The sequence below is a fragment of the Dermacentor andersoni genome, chromosome 9 (assembly GCF_023375885.2).
Source record: "Dermacentor andersoni chromosome 9, qqDerAnde1_hic_scaffold, whole genome shotgun sequence".
NCBI lineage: Eukaryota > Metazoa > Arthropoda > Arachnida > Ixodida > Ixodidae > Dermacentor > Dermacentor andersoni.
This window is the reverse complement of record NC_092822.1, coordinates 4871912-4889883: the sequence shown is the minus strand read 5'-3', so window position 1 is coordinate 4889883 and position 17972 is coordinate 4871912. Positions and strand designations below refer to the sequence as shown.

General features: G+C 49.3%; 1 protein-coding gene and 1 non-coding gene across 15 annotated transcripts in view; one reads left to right on the top strand and one right to left on the bottom strand.

Moving 5' to 3' along the window:
- The window catches only part of LOC126527418 (uncharacterized), a 476501-nt gene that overhangs the window by 398023 nt on the left and 60506 nt on the right, over window positions 1-17972 (top strand). For all 14 annotated transcript variants that reach the window (XM_055068432.2, XM_055068435.2, XM_055068434.2 and 11 more), the window contains one exon: window positions 6945-7298. In XM_055068432.2, coding sequence (XP_054924407.1) covers window positions 6945-7298 — 354 coding nt within the window. The remainder of the gene's footprint in view (window positions 1-6944; window positions 7299-17972) is intronic.
- Window positions 16069-16143, bottom strand: TRNAS-GGA (transfer RNA serine (anticodon GGA)). Its single transcript has one exon. It is a non-coding gene; the product is annotated as a tRNA-Ser (tRNA).

Here is a 17972-nt window from a genome sequence, read left to right as displayed (position 1 = left end):
CGTTAACTGCCTTGGACCCATCTACTTGCTGCATCGAGCTCGAAGCCTTCTCGGTACTGTTGGCTTTTTTTTGGGCAGTCAGCTGTCTTATGCCCAGGGTGGCGGCACTTTCCACAGAAAGATGTATTTGTATTTGGACCCTTCATATTGGTCCAGCAATCAGCAGCTCTATGACCGCGTTTACCACAAAGATAGCAGCGTGGTCTTTTCTTCTCTTCTTGTCGCTCAAGAGTTCAAGCTTTACCTGGTGGCTTGTTAGGTGCTCTCTCGATTTTACCTTTGCCAAGGTTCACTAACCCCTGCGCCTCCTGGTAATGATCAGTAGCTTCCACTAGCTTGTCAAGTCCCTGACAATTCCTTTCTCTCAAAAAGACTGCCAGTTTCTCATAGCAAGTCATCAGGAACTGTTCTGAGACAATCTTGTCCCGCAGAGCATCATATGTCCGGTCCGTATTGGCCATTTCTTGCCAGTGATCAAAATATCCCAATAGATGACCGGCAAACTGTCCACCAGTTGCGGAATTATCGGGTTTCGCCGACTGAAATTTGTTTTGGTAGCCTTCCTCTGTGAACCTGAAGCGTTGCAAAAGCGTCTTTTTTAGTGTCACATAGTCCATGGCATGATCAGGTGCCATTCTGCCGACAACACTTAGAGCTACACCTGTCAAACAGAGGCTTAGCGATAGGGCCCATTTGTCTTGTGGCCAGTCTTGGCTCGTTGCGACGCGCTCAAATCGTTGAATGTATGCATCCAACTCATTGCGTTCTTTGTTAAATGCTGGGATTAGTTTGTGCGGACTTTGGTAGCTCTCGGTAGCACCTGCATGCACACTCTCTGTAAGCTGCCCAGTAGTCATGCTACCCGTTGTCACATCTAACTCCCTCAACTTTAACTTTAGCTCAAGCACTTCCCTTTCTGCTTTTAATTTAGCTAGCGCTTCGGCATGAGCTTTTTTTGCTGTATTGCGTTCAGCCAGACGTGCTTCACGCGCTTCTCTTTCGCGTGCGCATTCTTCATCTACCCATTGTTTCAGTGCCGGGCCAGTCAACCTCAGTTCTTTTCCAATTGCCGTAAGCTTGTCAGTCTCCATCCTCACCCGTCAGACACGCATATGCAATGTGATGCTCTTCTCGATAGCATAAGAGCAGTCCTGTCTGCGGACGCCAGATATGTGATGGTTAGTATCGTCACGTCGCAAGGCATGTAACGTGAGGAAGATGGAGGAGACGGGGCATGATTAGCAAACACACAACAATTATATTAGACGGCACGTAAACATGAAGAATATCTTCAACTACGACCACACATGCAAGGTTGTTCATAAATAGGAAAAAATATGTAGTCTCACTAGGTTGCGGTTGAAGACCGGAGCGTGGTGAGACTCGTAGAGTCTTTGAGGTGAAATGCTTCCTGGTAGAGTGATGACCGGCGTGGAAGAGCAGACGCAGCAGCACGGGGCAGGAAAAGGTGGACGGCCCACAGCTCCATAGACTGGAACAGGCCACTCCGAAGTCTTGAGCAAGAACACGGCCCAAGGCACTCGTTTCGATGACGGACGCCCGGTCACCCAAACCTCGCGCGTAGAAGCGGGTTCCGAGATGTCAGCAGGCCGACCTGAGGCCTTGTGCAAGGCGACCCGAGGCGCTCCTCGTATCGATGACGGACGCTTGCTCTCACTCTCCCGAACCTCGCGTGTAGATGCGGGTTCGAGGCTGAAGCAGGCTGTTCCGAGGTCGCGTGCCGTGCAGCAACCCGAGGCGTTCTCTGTCCCGAAGACGGACGCCCAGTCAAGTGAACCTCACTCGTAGATGTGGGTTCCGTAGGCCCTGCGGCCCTAGTCGTGCCGGCGTTGCAACGATCTCCTCTGTGCGAGCCCCTTTTTCATTCGCTGCACGAGCCTCCCTTGTCTTTCTTTTCCTCTTGTTGAGGACAGCCGCAATGTCGTCTGCTCTTGCGTTCGGTACTTTGTGAGTACTTCTTCACACTCAGTATAGCCTCGAGCTTATCCTCACGTGGCAGAATGCAGCCATTCTGAAATGTGAGTTCCAACAGCGTTACTCTGGTCACAGCCGTCTGAGCTTTGTTTGGGTTCCGCGTGATATCCGCATACCTCAACCTGCCTAGAACGTCTCTCAAGTGGCGCAAGTTCTCCTCGAACGTTTTCAAGTAAACCGTTATGTCATCTAGATTTACAAGAACATGTTGCCATTTTGAATCTCCTAGAACTCGGTCGATTAATCTTTGATAAGTAATGGGAGCTCCGACCAAGCCAAAAGATGTTCTCTTGTATTGAAAGAGCTCTCGGTGACAAGTGAAAGCCATTTTCTCTACATCATGCTTGTCTATTTCAACCTGAAAGTATGCACAACTAGCTTCGAGTGTCGCAAAGTACTCTGTCCCGCCTAGCTTAGACACTAAAAAGGCAATGGAGGTTAGAGGATACGCATCCTTCTTCGCAACCTCATTCAGCCTGTGGTAGTCTACACAAAGGCGATAAGTATCGTCCTTCAGGACTTGAACTATCGGGAAGCCCCATGGGCTGTTCGACCTTTCCACAACGCCTGTGTCGGCGAGTTCATCTAAATCGCTGTCAAGTGCCCTCTGCTTAGTCAAGTTTATCGGCCAAAGATTACATTTCCATAGTGCAACATCACCCGTGTCTAATCTGTGCCTGACCAGCACAGTGCGGTGCAGTTGGTCTGTGAAAATCGTGTCATATTTGTACAACAGCGAAGACAGTCATGCCCTTTCTCTCTCCGGCATGCTGTCGACCTCTGATGAAACCGGGTGTTCTGCCCGCATCATTCTGTTTCTATCCTCGCTCTGCTGTGGCTGGGTGTGGCCCACTTACGCCACGCCCATAGACTAGCGTGTCTCGGCTACCATGGGCACTTTTGCAAAAAGCTTCAAAGCACGTATCCCAATGTCTTAGTAACCTCCGCTGCCGATGTCTTATCACAATACCTGACTTGGCCAGAAAGTATCTGTAGCAAGTATGTGGTGCCCCTTCAGGCATAATCTTGGTTCGCCGGCCAAGCACGGTGGCCTGCTAAAGCTCGGCAGGCAACATTGGTCACCGCACCACAATAAACACCGACGAGCACGGCTGCTCGCCGGTCAGTCATCATTCAGCACCACCACGCTGCGGAGCGTCCGTCTATCGGAGGGTGCCACAAGCCCTCCCTTGTTCACGACCCGGGGTGGATCGTGACACTGGCGACGAAGATGGGATCCTCGTGACACTGGCAACGAGGATGGCGACGAGTACCTACGGAGTATCCCGAAAAAAATTGCGATGTACGGTGTGACGCGTCTCTCCCAATGGATCACTAGCCTAGCAGCACCACTTGATTGTGCTGTGCCGGAAGCAAGGTGGAAAGTGGTGTCATTATCTCTCAAGCAGATATTGTTCTTGCAGCGATGATGCAACACCTCATCACCAAATAAAGTGCTTGCCCCAGTATCCAAGAATGCAGCAAACTTCTTTCCGCTGTTGTTAGCTTGATGAATGGCACTGGCAAGTCTGCAACATCTCCTATGCAACAAGCCAAAGGTGCAAGTTACCTGATAGCACCGGTTGTGTTCAAGATCGCTGTCGAAGGTAGATTACCAGCAGCTTCATTAATTTCCCAAACCTCCCATTCACCCTCAGCCTGGAGTTCGGCAGCAGTCACGGGCGATTTGCCCCGGTCTACCACACTGGTAGCAACTGCCACTGATGCCTCAGTGTACGTTTCAGCGATAGTTCTACAGTCAGCACTTAGGCATACAGGTCAGAAGGCATGGTCTGATAATTGCTAACCATGTTGGATTTGCTTGTCAGCAAACGATGCCAACGCATCAAGCCCCTGATGAATATAAAGTGTATTCCTGGCCATGGGCAGCCGTATTTCGATGGGGGTAAAATGAGAAAACACCCATGTACTTGATTTAGGTGCACGTTAAAGAACTCCAGATGGTTCAAATTTCCCAAGTCCTCCACTACTGTGTGCCTCATAATCTGATTGTGGTTTTGGCATGTAAAACCCCATAATTTAATTTTTTAATGTGAAGCGACCATGCACAGCTAGCTGGAGTGTGTGGGGCTTCCACTCTACGTGCGGCTTGGGCTGAAGGCGAGCTCCGGATCTAGCCCCAGCCACACGTAGAGTGGAAGCCCCACAAGTGACAGCACCACGTGTGGAGGTAGACGGTACACTTGCGCTGCGAGGATGTCCCCCTGGATGCGCTTCGCCTCGGCAACAAGTTCGTCTAGGTCTCTGAACCTACATCCCTTCAAATAAGCCTCAAACGCCACTCGTTGGCTGGCAGAAATTAATTGGGGAAGTTCGCGCAGGACTCTTTCTTCCATGTGGGCTCATTGTCTGGCCAGTTGGAACCATCGAGCCGCTTGCTCTGTCTGTGAAACAGGGACAACATGCGTGATAAATTCAGCATCAGAAAGCCCTGTTGCTTGCTGGTTACAGCAGACGGTCGAGGTACTCATTTACACTCATTCAATTAGGGTAGCAACTGAAGGTAGGCATGATTATCTTAACCCATGGTCGCTCACTCTGCAATGAAGCCTGAATTTTGTTCTTCAGGGCACCCACTAAACTCTGCATGAATTGCAGCACTTTCTGCAACATTATCTCTCTTTATGACAGACTATGGCCTGAAAGTTTGGACACATACGAAGCTTGCGTTAAACGATGTAGTGGCACGTGTGCCTGTCTTTCCATGTCATGCAGTGACCAAGATGGTGTGCCCCATCTTAGGCCTAACCCCTGGAAACGGGGCATTTGCAAAATCCTGACTGTTCTGTGTGAAACACTCAAAATCAAAGCTTCTGGCTTGTCTTGAAGTTGCTGTCACATTAGCGATAGGTTTCTGATTTTGTGCCGCTACATCTGACAACATTAACAAATATGGGAAGTCAGACAAGCCTGTTGCCATTGTTTGCTGAAATGTTGGTAGTCCTTGGGCCAACAACAACAAAAAATTAGCCGTGTTTCTCAATTCAATCCACGTTGGTAGTGCCAAATGTGGGGGTATGCTCTGCATGAGGCTAGGGCTGAAGGCAAACTCCGGATCTAGCCACACACAGTTGCTAAGTAGTGCTCCCCAACCTGTAGCTCTTGTAATTGCAGCTACATTGGGTTCAGGCAAATCAGGCAACCAGCAGCATCAACTCTGACATTTTTTATTGCTGCGAGCAATAGGGAACTCTTGAAAAGGGGAAGTCCATTCTGTAATAGGTAATAAATAGGCTTGCTTCGTTGTGCATGATAGTCAGGCAGTGAGGTGAGTCACAGGTTGTGGCAGGTATTCGTGTGTTCATTGGTCAGGTTTGTGGGAGATATGGGGTTCTCCTCCGTACTCTTGGGACAAAGGAACGACAACACAGTAGTGCAAACAATCACAAGGGCATTTATTGCACCTTTCATAGATCAATGCCTGCTAGCCGAGTTGCTATCCCCAAAACATGCCGATGGGCGCGCGACAAATCTAGAAGTCCGACTTACCGCGACCGCATTGCAAGCGAATATGTTCGCCCCATGCTGGATCCCAACGCCTGGTCGTTCGCGTGTATGGTCACGCCAACGGTGTCCAAGGCGGCCACGCGAGACGGTCTCGCAGAAGCATGGTCGGCGCACGCGCGGGCGGCACGTCTGTCCCGCTCGCTTCCCGAACCCAAAGAGGCCAAGCGCCTTCCCTTTCGGCGCCCAAGTAACCCCGCAGCAGCGCGACACTCGCGCCATCTCCCGCACTGCGCCTCAACCACATCGACCGCCGCGGGCGAAGCCACCCTGCAGGAGATGAGCTATGCGGGAAAACTAGATCTCAGGGGAGGCGTGAGAGTCACGCATCCCCACAGGTTCCAGGTTGGGGGTGCCAGAGAGAGCATCTCCTCCGGTGACGCTCTTTTATACCATTTTACTATTGCGAGAGGAATGTCCCCCTCGCGCATTGGATACTGTTTCCTTTCCCGCGAGTGTGTTGGGGAAGGGCTTAGTGCACCTTTCCCGAGCCTGTGCTCTGGCTCTCGACACAGCCGTGACATGCGATCGCGCAGACGTGAGTGCACAGGAGGAAATGGGTGCATGTCCTCCCCACAATGGTTACCACAGCTTCCACAAGGTGGCCATTGGTGCGCCATGTGCTCGGCATGTTGATGCGTCTTTCCCATTTTTACAACACCTCTCCTGTGGCTGTGTGATAACCAGGTGATAATTAAAATGGTTGTAAAATGTAATGTCGTAATTTCTTTTTGTAGTACTCATAATATCATGCAAATGCAAGTCGCTCATTATGTTTTCGGCTATTGATCACAGTGTCACTCAGTGACATCATGTCCATTGAACAAAATCACAAAATTGCCACATTGTGATGCTGCTATCAGTGATGCTGCACAGCAAGCTTTCTCAGGAGAATTGCAGGACCCCTTTAAAGGAGATGGGCAGTTGCCATGTTGTAGCATAGGCCATCGTGCTCCATCATGGGAATTGTACTAATGTGGTATTTCCAACTTCGTCGCACCATGTGGCGTAGTTAATTTCTTGTACGCAATTTGAATGCTGTACTGAAGTCTACTTGCGTGAGTGAGTAGTGGGTATTGACTACTCCGTGATAAGTTGCATTCCTTATGCACATTACGGAAAATGTTTACAGCCCAACGTGTTCCTTCAGCAACACTTTCCCATCATGCATGAATGTGTAAGCAGCACTAATCGCCCCTGTAGCCTCACTTAATTCTTGAAGGAAAAGCTGCAGTATCCCAATTGCCACCAGAAGTGCTTGTCCTCGTTTTTCTGTGTCCCTTGTCCCACTTTGTGCTGCCTCATTTAAAATGAACATTCACTGCTGGCTTGGCCTTTTTCTTTTGGTACCATCTGCGAACACATGTCTTGGGTCTGCTATGCCTGTGAAATTATAGTGACGCAAATGTTCTTTGTGACTACAGCCAGCCGAGACCCCTTCAGCCAGCATAGCCCCTGTCGAGCCAGGAGCTGCAGCCCCTGCTTCACCCAAGCACGTGCCGGCGCACAGTGTGGCAGCATCCGTGGCTGCTGTGTCCGCTGCCCCCCCTGCTGTGGTGACTGTGGCACCGTCCAGCTCGCGGCCTTCGTCAGTACCACCTGAGCGCAAGCCTGCCGTAGCAACCAACCTGGAGGACTTGAAGCTGGAGCTGCAGAAACTGCACGGCAACACCATGAAGAGTAACATTGAGCAAGGGCTGCAGGCCATATTCTCACAGAACACTGTGGCCCCAGTTCTGACACCTGCGCACTCGCAGCCACAGGTGCCTCCACTTTCTGTAAGTGCTTCTCCTCTGCTGGGGAAGACTCAGAATCATATGAAGTTATGCAGTCAGAGTGCATTCTTTAGTGTAGAAAATTTTAGGTGCTATTCTCTACCCTTATTGCTTGCTTGATACACAAGCTGGCAGTAACATAGCCAAGATAGGTGACAGGTAAGTTCCTTTGTGAAGCCAACCAGTCAGCAAGGTTTGTCCTTTTAATGCGTTAGCATTAGGAGTGTCAAAGTGAAATAAAGTGTGTGTGTGTGTGAAGTGTGGGAAGCCACTTGCATGTTAAGAGGTATATATACAGTTGAGCCCACTTATAACGAACTCGATAGTTCTGTGAAAAGTGGTTGTTATATCAGTAGTTTGCTATATGTGGACTCTACCTTAGAAACGCTCAAAAATTAATTGCGCTGAAGCTTGTGTGTGTCAGCAGTTACAATTCGTCAACCCTGCCTGTGCCCAGTTTGGTTGCGCTTCCATGCTTTGGTACTTTGCGTGCGCCCTTTTTACCATGACTGGGTTGGAACCATTCATTGTAACAGTGCAGTGTTTACAAAACATTTGTGATATCTGGAAGCAGTTTCAACAGGCAGGGTTAGAAAATCGTAAATGTACTTAAATGTCATTAAAACCGATAGATTGTTATATCTGGGATCAATATAAGTGAGTTCGACTGTTATGCGGTGAAACCTTAATATAACGAATTCAGTAAAATTTGCAGTGTGTCTGGAATAAATATGTGATTGGTGTTGTCACAGCCGTCAGTCATTCGCATCATTGCAGCCATCGCCAGCCATTTCAGTTGAAGGAAAAGAAACAGTGTAGGTGAGGTTTCCCCCCACAGCACAGGCGAAAGCCACAGTCAAGGAATGCTTCCATGCGCTTCCTTGACCGCGGTCAAAACTCCCGAAGTGGTGGCATGTATGGATGGCACCCTCATCGCAATCGTCTGTCCTAAAATGCTTAGCCCTAGTGAAACGAAATCCTATTGTTAGATGCAGCCTACACCCAAAGAGAACGGCCTCGTTTGCTTAGCGTATGGCACACCACCTAGTGACAAAAAAAATCAAACTCAGTATAAAATTAAATCACCAGAGGCCATCTGCGTTGCAAGCTCACAGCCATTACTATAAATTCGCCGTGCAGGTATTTTATACAAACCAATATTTATTCATCAGATTAGCAACATCCATCATTTACTATATCATCCCCAAAGCACAAACAAAAATGATGTTTACTACCGACAGATCGCTGCTCGTTGATTGGTCTCCCTCGTGCCAAGATGTTCCACTGTTTGTCTGAGTGATGTAACAGGCAGGATGAACCATCACAGAATACAGCCCCAGGGCATGGTAGGATCTTATCACGCTTAACTTTATACGCTGTGGGGATCAAACCCCCACAACACAACATGAAGCTGCTCCGCTTTGGCGGTCGCTCTTGGTCATGCATTTAGTTGGGTCAGTGAACGGTTGCGACGTGCACTCATGCGATTTGAGAGGGGTGTCTGGAAGCAGCTGCCTGAACTTCAGCCACTTCACCATCTCCATCCATTAAAGTTTCCATTTATTGTCTCTGTATTTCTTCGAGGTAACAGCGGAACTTCGTTATATTGAAATTGTGTATAAACACACGTCGTTATATTGAAGTTCTAAATACACAGTGTTCTATAGAGCATAAGTTACAAAAATTGCAATACTTTATGTGAAGAATTTCATCCTCATATTGGAGTTTGTTATATCGACGTTTAATTCTGTGTTGTATATATTGTCGCGTGCGTATACCCTGCTGGAGTATACAAGCTGAATGAAGATACAGGCTGTTGCACTTTACGAAAGCGTAAGCGGCGACGCGCAATGCCGAGACGAACTTCGTTCTCCTCTTCTTCAGTCCCTTGCTCCGCCACATCATGTGGCATTACCCCCTCTTCAAAAAAAAAAAAAGAAGGAAAGCATACATAGGCTTGACCTGAGAGCGTTGAGATGCTCTAGGGCGAACACATAGGCTATAGTCACAATCACTGTGGTGTTCGATATAGTCACAAGGCACTGATGGACGAGCAACAACAAAAACTAACTGAAGCGGCTGAAAACATTGAATATTAGGGGCTATAGTACGGTTTCAACCGCACAACGTGCACAATCTCAGATTGCGGTTGTCGGCGTCGGGGAGGCTGGCTTCCGTCAAGAAGGATTTCATAATTCACGTCACTAATTCGCTGCGACACTCTGTAAGGTCCGAAGTAGCGACTCAAAAGCTTCTCGGATAGTCCTTTTCGGCGCACGGGAGTCCAGACCAAAACTTGATCACCAGGTTGGAACTCGACATATCGATGGCGGAGATTGTAACGGTGCACATCAATGCCCTGTTGTTGCTTTATGTGCACTCGGGCAAGCTGACGGGCTTCTTCCATGCATTGCATGAAAAGTTCGGCATCTTGGGCGAGGTCGAGATGATCGATATTGTCGCACGGGAGCATTGCTTCTAACATAGTCACGGCCGTAAACGAGGTAAAACGGCGTGAAGCGTGTTGTTTCCTGCGTAGCAGTATTATAGGCAAACGTTACGTAAGGGAGTATCTCGTCCCACGTCTTGTGCTGTACGTCTACGTACATAGACAGCATGTCAGTCATCATTTTGTTCAGTCGTTCGGTCAAGCCGTTTGTCTGCGGATGATAGGCAGTTGTCCTTCGATGGGTCGTGCGGCTGAGTTTAAAAATGTTTTCAATGAGCTGTGCTGTAAAGGCTTTGCCTCGGTCTGTGATGACGTGCGATGGGGCACCATGCCGGAGGACGATGCTCTGTATGAAAAACTGGGCAACCTCGGAAGCTGTGCCTCGAGGCAGTGCCTTTGTCTCAGCATACCGCGTTAAATAGTCCGTGGCGGCGATTATCCACCTGTTGCCAGAAGATGACAGTGGAAACGGGCCCAGAAGATCTATGCCGACCTGGTCGAAAGGTTTGGCAGGTGGGTCAATCGGATTTAGCAATCCCGCAGGCTTCACAGCTGGCGACTTTCAGTGCTGGCATTCACGGCAGGCTTGGACGTACTGCTTAACACACTCGGCGAGTTTCAGCCAGTAGTAGGATTTGCGCACTCTATCAAGCGTTCGCGTAAAACCCAAATGGCCAGACGGAGGTCTGCTGGAACGACCAAAAGGTAGGTCTTGTTGGTGGCAGTGGAGTTCTTCTTGTACAAGACGCCATGTCGTAAACAAAAAGACAACAATCCTAGAGCGATATGCCGGGGTGTTGATGCGTTTCGTCCTTCTAGATGTTCGAATATAGGCCGTAGTGCATCGTCTGCACGCTGCCGTATGGACAAATCAGTACCGCTTACGGCCCCAAGGAAAGCGCCGTCGTCCTCAATGTAGTGGTCGGTAGTGTCGATAGGGGAGCGCGAGAGTGCATCAGCGTCTTCGTGTATGCGGCCCGACTTGTACACGATGGTCTCGTCGTACTCCTGCAAACGTAGACTCCACCGTGCCAGTCGTCCAGAAGGGTCCCGGAGATTTGCAAGCCAGCATAACGAGTGATGATCAGTTACAACTTTGGATGGGCGGCCGTAAAGGTACGGTCGAAATTTGGCCAGTGCCCATACGACAGCAAGACACTCTTTCTCCGTGGTGGTGTAGTTGGTCTCTGCATGCAATAGTGTGCGACTTGCATAGGCGATCACTCTTTCAATACCTTCCTGCCGTTGTACAAGCACCGCACCAAGACCAACGTTACTGGCATCTGTACGAACTTCAGTGTCCGCCTCCTCGTCAAAGTGGGCCAAAACTGGTGCTGACACCATACGTTGTCGAAGCTCGGTGAAAGCAGTCTCTTGCTCTGAGGACCAGACGAATGATACATCATCCCTCGTGAGGCGAGTCAGCGGCTCCGCCATCTTAGAAAAATTTTCTGTGAAACGCCAGTAGTATGCGCAAAGGCCCAGGAAGCGTCGAACACCTTTCTTGTCAGTCGGTGTTGGAAACGAGGCTACAGCGGCAGTTTTCGCGGGATCGGGGCTAACGCCTTCCGCGCTGACTACGTGTCCGAGAAACATCAGCTCCTTGTAGCCAAAATGACACCTCCGAGGCTTAAGGGTGAGGTTAGCCGATCGGATGGCTTCGAGAACTTGCTGCAGTCGTTTCAGGTGGTCGTCAAATGTCGTCGAAAAAACAACTACGTCGTCGAGATAGACGAGGCAGCTTTGCCACTTGAGACCAGCGAGAACGGTGTCCATCATTCGCTGGAAAGTTGCTGGTGCCGAACAGAGACCGAAAGGAAGTACTCTGTATTCGTAAAGGCCATCTGGAGTGACGAAAGCACTTTTTTCGCGGTCTCTTTCATCGACCTCAATTTGCCAGTAACCGCTCTTTAGATCGAGAGACGAAAAATACTTAGCTCGCCGCAACCTGCCTAAGGAGTCATCGATACGTAGTAGTGGGTACACGTCCTTCTTGGCAACATCATTGAGGCCTCGATAATCAACACAGAAACGACTAGAACGACCGGGGAGGACCACGGACTGTGCAAAGGCTGAATGACACCATCATCTGGCATCTCCTTGACTTGGGCTTGAATTGCCTCACATTCTTTCGGCGAGACACGATAAGGCTGTTTGATGGGACGTGCGTCGGCGGATGTCGTTATTCGGTGCTTCGTGATTGGTGTTTGGCCCACCTTAGTAGCCCGAGCGAAGCACATGCGGAATTCGTTCAAGAGTTCCTGCAGTGCGCTCTTTTGGTCGTCCGTAAGCTCGGAGTTTACATCGATGCCTCTGAGCGAACCGTCGTCTGTGTCCACTTCAGAAGCAAAGCACTCGGCGATGTCCGTTGATGGTTCGGTGTAGGCGATGGCAGTGCCACGAAAAATGTGCTGATGCTCAAAGGTAAAGTTGGTAACGAGGACCGTTGTCTGGCTATCACGAAGTTCCACAAGGCTTCGCGCTACACAAATACCTTGTGCCAGCAACATAGAAATGTTGCCTTCTACAATGGCTTCACCGTCTTGTAGCTCGTCGGACTTTACCAGAACCATAACACTCGCATGCGGCGGTATCGTGATGCTCTCATCCGAAACGTGAAGTGAGGATCTGTGTCCAATGGCGTCGGTCTGTGTTGCCCTTTGTGCTGAGGAAGTGATGCAGCGCTCGCAGAAGTCAATAATGGCGCCATATTCCCGGAGAAAGTCCATCCCAAGAATTATATCGCGGGAACACTCGCGTAGAACTAGACAAGTGGCGAGAAAAGCAGCCCCGCGAATTTCTACTCTGGTCGTGCATAGGCCAAGCGGTGTGACGACGTGGCCACCTCCTGTACGAACTGGTGCCCCGTTCCAGGGCAACGTAACTTTTTTCAGAACACTCGCCAGTTTTCCACTAATAATAGAGTAATCGGCACCAGTATCTACAAGTGCACTCATTTTTCTGCCGTCGATCAACACAGGTATGTCCAGTGAAATCTTGTTCGCGGGAACTGGTTCTGGCGTCATCGTGTTTTCGTTGTTCTGCGGTCGGCACGATACGAGGGCTTGAGCGCGTCAAGTATCAGCGGCCCCGCCTCGGAAGGTTGCTGACGTCAGTTTTCCCGGCGTGGACTTGGGGATCGTCCTTGCGTCGTCCTCGAGGTGGTATCGCGAGCAGGGAAATATCGTAGCGGTAAGGGTGAGCGTGACTGCCGCTGCAATGGGCCTGGCCTGCGCTGCTGTTCGAGGAATTCTGCGATGTCGGGTGGCCTTTGGCCGAACCTAGGTCGAGGTGAATCGACAGAAAAACCTCACAGTCCGAGTCGTCGGTAGGGGCACTCCCGATACACATGACGAGCTTCGCCGCAGTGGTAGCACAGCAGTTGTCGATCGGGTGCTCGTCAAACTTTTGATTTCCTCGCGGGTGTTCGGCGATCGTCGAAGTACGGTAGTGGAGTTGTCGGAGTGGCTTGCGCCGATTGCAACACGACTGGCGGCGCCACATAAGTAGGTGCGAAAGCTTGGACGGGGCTCATTAAAGTTTCTGCGTAAGTCTTGCGCCGGGATTCGCTTGGCAGAGGTGGTGCTTCACTGCTGGAAAGAGATGCCTGCAGTGCCTGCTGTACTTCTTTGCGTACGACGCTGGCGAGGGAACTGACTGGAGGTGGCGACGTACCATGGTGCTTCTGCAGCTCGTCGCAAACCACTGAGCAAATCAGCTCGCAAAGCAAGGCGACGTCGCACCCGAAGCCTACCGGCGTATCCGGAGTGCAAGCAGCATTTACTTGTTGGTTGTACAAGTTCAACCGTTGCTGAATGGTTTTCTCCATCGTGGTGGCTTCGGTGAGGAACTCCGCAACAGTCTTGGGCGTATTCCGAACAAGACCGCCAAAGAGCTGCTCCTTTACGCCTCTCATCAGATGACGCACCTTCTTCTCTTCCGACATGCTCGGATCGGCACACTGAAAGAGACACGTCATGTCCTCCACGTACATCATGACGCTCTCATTGGGCTTTTGAACACGTGACTGAAGGGCCCGCTCTGCTTTTTTCCGGCGATCGGGGCTGGAGTAAGTCTCTAGTAGCTTGTACTGGAACTCAGGCCAGGATGACAGGGCACTTTCACGGTTCATAAACCACGTGCGAGCACCATCCTGGAGGCTGAAGTAGACGTTCCTGAGTTTGGCGTTGTTGTCCCACTCGTTAAACGCAGCCACGCGCTCGAACTCCACCAGCCAGTCTTCAATGTCTTCAAATGTGTCGCCATGAAAGGCCGTCGGCACTTGGGGGTTCAGCAGCGTTAGGTAAGTCGGTGTCACCCGTTCCGTAGAAGTCGCAGTGGTCGCAGTCATCACTTTTTCCTGGAGGTTTCCAAATTCTGGGGTGAGGCCTTGGATTCGCCGGCTTGTGCGGTGAACTGGAGTCAACTCCAACTGTGGGGCGGGGTTCTTGCTGCCCAGTGGGGTCTCCTGCATAAGTTGAGCATACCCAGCAAGCTCCACCAAATTGTCGCGTATACCCTGCTGGAGTATACAAGCTGAATGAAGATACAGGCGGTTGCACTTTACGAAAGCGTAAGCGGCGACGCGCGATGCCGAGACAAACTTCGTTCTCCTCTTCTTCAGGCCCTTGCTCCGCCACACCATGTGGCAATATTGTCAGGCATAGCACAACAGTACAGGAATGGTGGCAGTCGTCGAGAATCCTTTAAGAGATGTTTTATTAAGGCGAATTCGTACCCTATAAAGAAACTGGTGTGGTGGGCTGCCACTGTCCATGAATGGTGCACAAATGCCCCTTGCCAGTTTTGAGGCAAGTATTTATTCCTGTACACACACATTCAAAAGCCAGCAGCATGGGCTTAGTGTTGCCCCATGGTAACTATCAAATTGCAAAAGATGAGGAGCTCGCCGATCCGGCAAAGAAACAAAACACAATAACTTGCTTATGAAGGCCCCCCAACCAGCAATAAATAAGAATGCTATGCGGCGTTACTCCTTCCTCTAAAGAGCATCGACCCGATGCTTGGGAAATCAATAAACAGCTAACAACAACATCAAAATTAAATCATTAATGACAGGAAAACAAGGAAAGAAAATGCAGTTCATGAACATTCCTAATATGGCTTCAAGTGAGCTATGTGCACGACTTCAAGATGGGCACGACGATGCTGCGAGGCCATGTTTCCATCAGACACCACCTCATAGTCCAGTTCACTTCTTTGGTGCACAATCCTGTAATGTCTGAAATAGCGCCGAAGTAGCTTCTCGTTTAAGTCGCGATGGCGAATGGGTGTCCAAATCTATATTCAGTCGCCGGGTTTGTAGTGAACGTTGCGATGATGCAGTGTAGCAGCATCATCAAGTCGTTGTGGACTATATACAGTCGCCAACGGATTTTCCAGACCTGGTTGGGACCGAAAAATAGTCTGCAAAATTGAATAGTCCGAAAAATGTTTTCAACCAAGGAAGAAAAATTTATTGGGCTTTTTAGAGCAGCTTTAAAGCACATAGTCAGAAGCGTTTGCTTCGGGAGGTTATATTCTTTTGCAACATCAACCTAAGAACGTTCACTCTTTATTAGCTTAATAATAAGTGCATTTTTTCCAACTTCAGGGTCACATGCTTTCCACATTTCTTCACACCACTTGGTTCTCGCGAAGGCACAGGAAGTGGCGTCATGGCACCGACCATACAAATGCAAAGCTGCACAAACACACACAAAGATGCACACATCATCTCCGAGACACACTTGTTGAATGGATGCAGCACGTGCAAAATGGTGACCGAAAAATAAAAGAAAAAGCATCTGGCATCCCCAGGAGTGTTTTGTCAGCAAAGGAAGAGCAGGCATGGCCTCCGGGACTAGAGGATGGCACACACTTCCTATCGATGTCTGACATAGTAGTTCTCCGGAAACCCGCAAGGTGGAGAGAAGTAAATGAATAAAGGGAAAATCAGACATCCACCCGTTCGTAGCAATTGCTACAAAGGAAACCCATACGGGTTCCTCGAAAGAAAAGCTTCATAGTTGAAGGAAAATTCATCCTGGTCCGGGACTCGAACCCTGGACCACCACCTTTCCGGAGCAGCCGCTGTACCATCTGAGCTAACCAGGCGGCTAGCAGATGGCAGGGCGAAGTTGAATTTGTCGACAACACGAAGCAAAGGCAAGTATTTGACGTAGTAGTTCTGTGGAAACCCGCAAGGTGGAGAGGAGTAAATGAACAAAGGGAAAATCAGACATCCACCCGTTCGTAGCAATTGCTACAAAGGAAACCCATACGGGTTCCTCGAAAGAAAAGCTTCATAGTTGAAGAAAAATTCGTCCTGGTCCGGGACTCGAACCCGGGACCACCGCCTTTCCGGGGCAGCCGCTCTACCATCTGAGCTAACCAGGCGGCTAGCAGATGGCAGGGCGAAGTCGAATTTGTCGACAACACGAAGCAAAGGCAAGTGTTTGACGTGGTAGTTCTGCGGAAACCCGCAAGGTGGAGAGAAGTAAATGAGACTTCCTATCGATAGCTGCGCCTTCCAATCTTGGAGGCTATCGAGCGAGCCACTGGAGGTCAAGCCAATGGAAAGTACAATATGGCGATCTCCAAGATTGGGTAGCATGACTCGGAAGAAGCGATTTAGTCCGGAAGAATCAACCCTTGATGCCTAAATTTGTCAGAAAAATCAGTCTCGAAAATGTGTTAGCGCTATGGAAAGTTTGCGTGGAAGCTTGGGCTTGTTGGTGATTCATTGAAGAAAGGACACAGCGCAAGAAAGACAGGGACACAAGAGACCGACATGCACACAGCGCTCTTACCAACACCAACAAGCCAGCAATCACTATCAAGCCCAAGCCTCCATGCTATGTCACTTCATTTCTAGTACAACGGGCCCGTTTCTATGTTCTGTGCCGCCCTGGAGTGACAGTGCTGTGTGCATGTCGCTCTCTCGTGTCCCTGTGTTTTTTCCTCTACGGGAACCCTGATGGGTTCCCGTAGAGGAACCCATCAGGAACCCGTAGAATCCATCTAGCCCAAATTTTCTGAAAAATTCATCGCTGACTGTATACGGAGCCTTGCAAGTTTGCAGGCATCCTCGGTGCACTGTAAAAACCTGGAGACATCGAGACCGAGGGCATTGTCTTCGATCAGAGGCAGCACTGCGTCGATGTCATAGTTGTCTGTTTGCCGTACACGAGACTAAACGGAGTGCCTCCTGTAGTCTGCTGGATGGTGGTGTTGTACGCAAACATCATGTACGGAGCAGATCGTCCCATGTTTTGTGCTCAGCATCCGCGTACAATTATAACATGTCCGCCAGTGTCCTTAAAGCATATTTCAGATGATGCAATATTCATCGCATTGCTAGTGTGATTTCAGTTGAATGCAATGGAAATTGCAATCGTAGGCACCTACCTCTCCCCCTCTGGGACTGCGACCAACCCGTTGGTCGCATGTCGCAGCAATTGCTGCAATTTTTTATTGTAATTGCACCAAAAATCACGAGAGCTATTTCGCGGTTTGTTTTGGAAAATTGCGTCTGGTCGCTCGACAAGCCCTGAACTTTGCAACTAATAGTGTGGATCCATTGATTGTCCAAACGGTACGTACTGTCAGCACCAACATGGAAACAAGGCAGATGAAATCTCGTAGGTCAGATTTGGTTCTGTAATTTTGATGCGTTTGTACTTTTGTATGCCTTTCAATTATTCACTCACACTACTAGTTGCAAATGCTACGAGATGCCCCTCACGAGAAAACATGGCCTTCGGATGTCATTACAATATTCTGGTTTGTTGCGTACAAGCTACTCACGATATACAGAAATATCACAGTTGTAACATAGTATGTTTTTATGGACGGAGCAATTTAAAGAGTGTGCAATTACGCGCAAATGCTGTGTTGAAGGGATATGACATGACAGCATAGTACTCGATGTTGCTGTGCGTGCTCCCATTTCATTGCAGTCTGTTCGTGTCGGCTTTCACACATATTTTTCCCCATGAATTACGTGTCTCATTTCAAAGTACTGTTACTTCTGCTGCAAGACGCAATTGTTTATCAAGCTCACAAAGTGAACATGCAAACTATATGTTGTAATGAATTTTCTACAGTAACATATTCAACATTTTGACTATATATAGACAGCATCGTCAACTTGTTCTCAAAGTATTAATGCTCAATAAGCATCATTTAAACAGTTTTATCTGTTTATTTTATGTATCTTTTTTTTT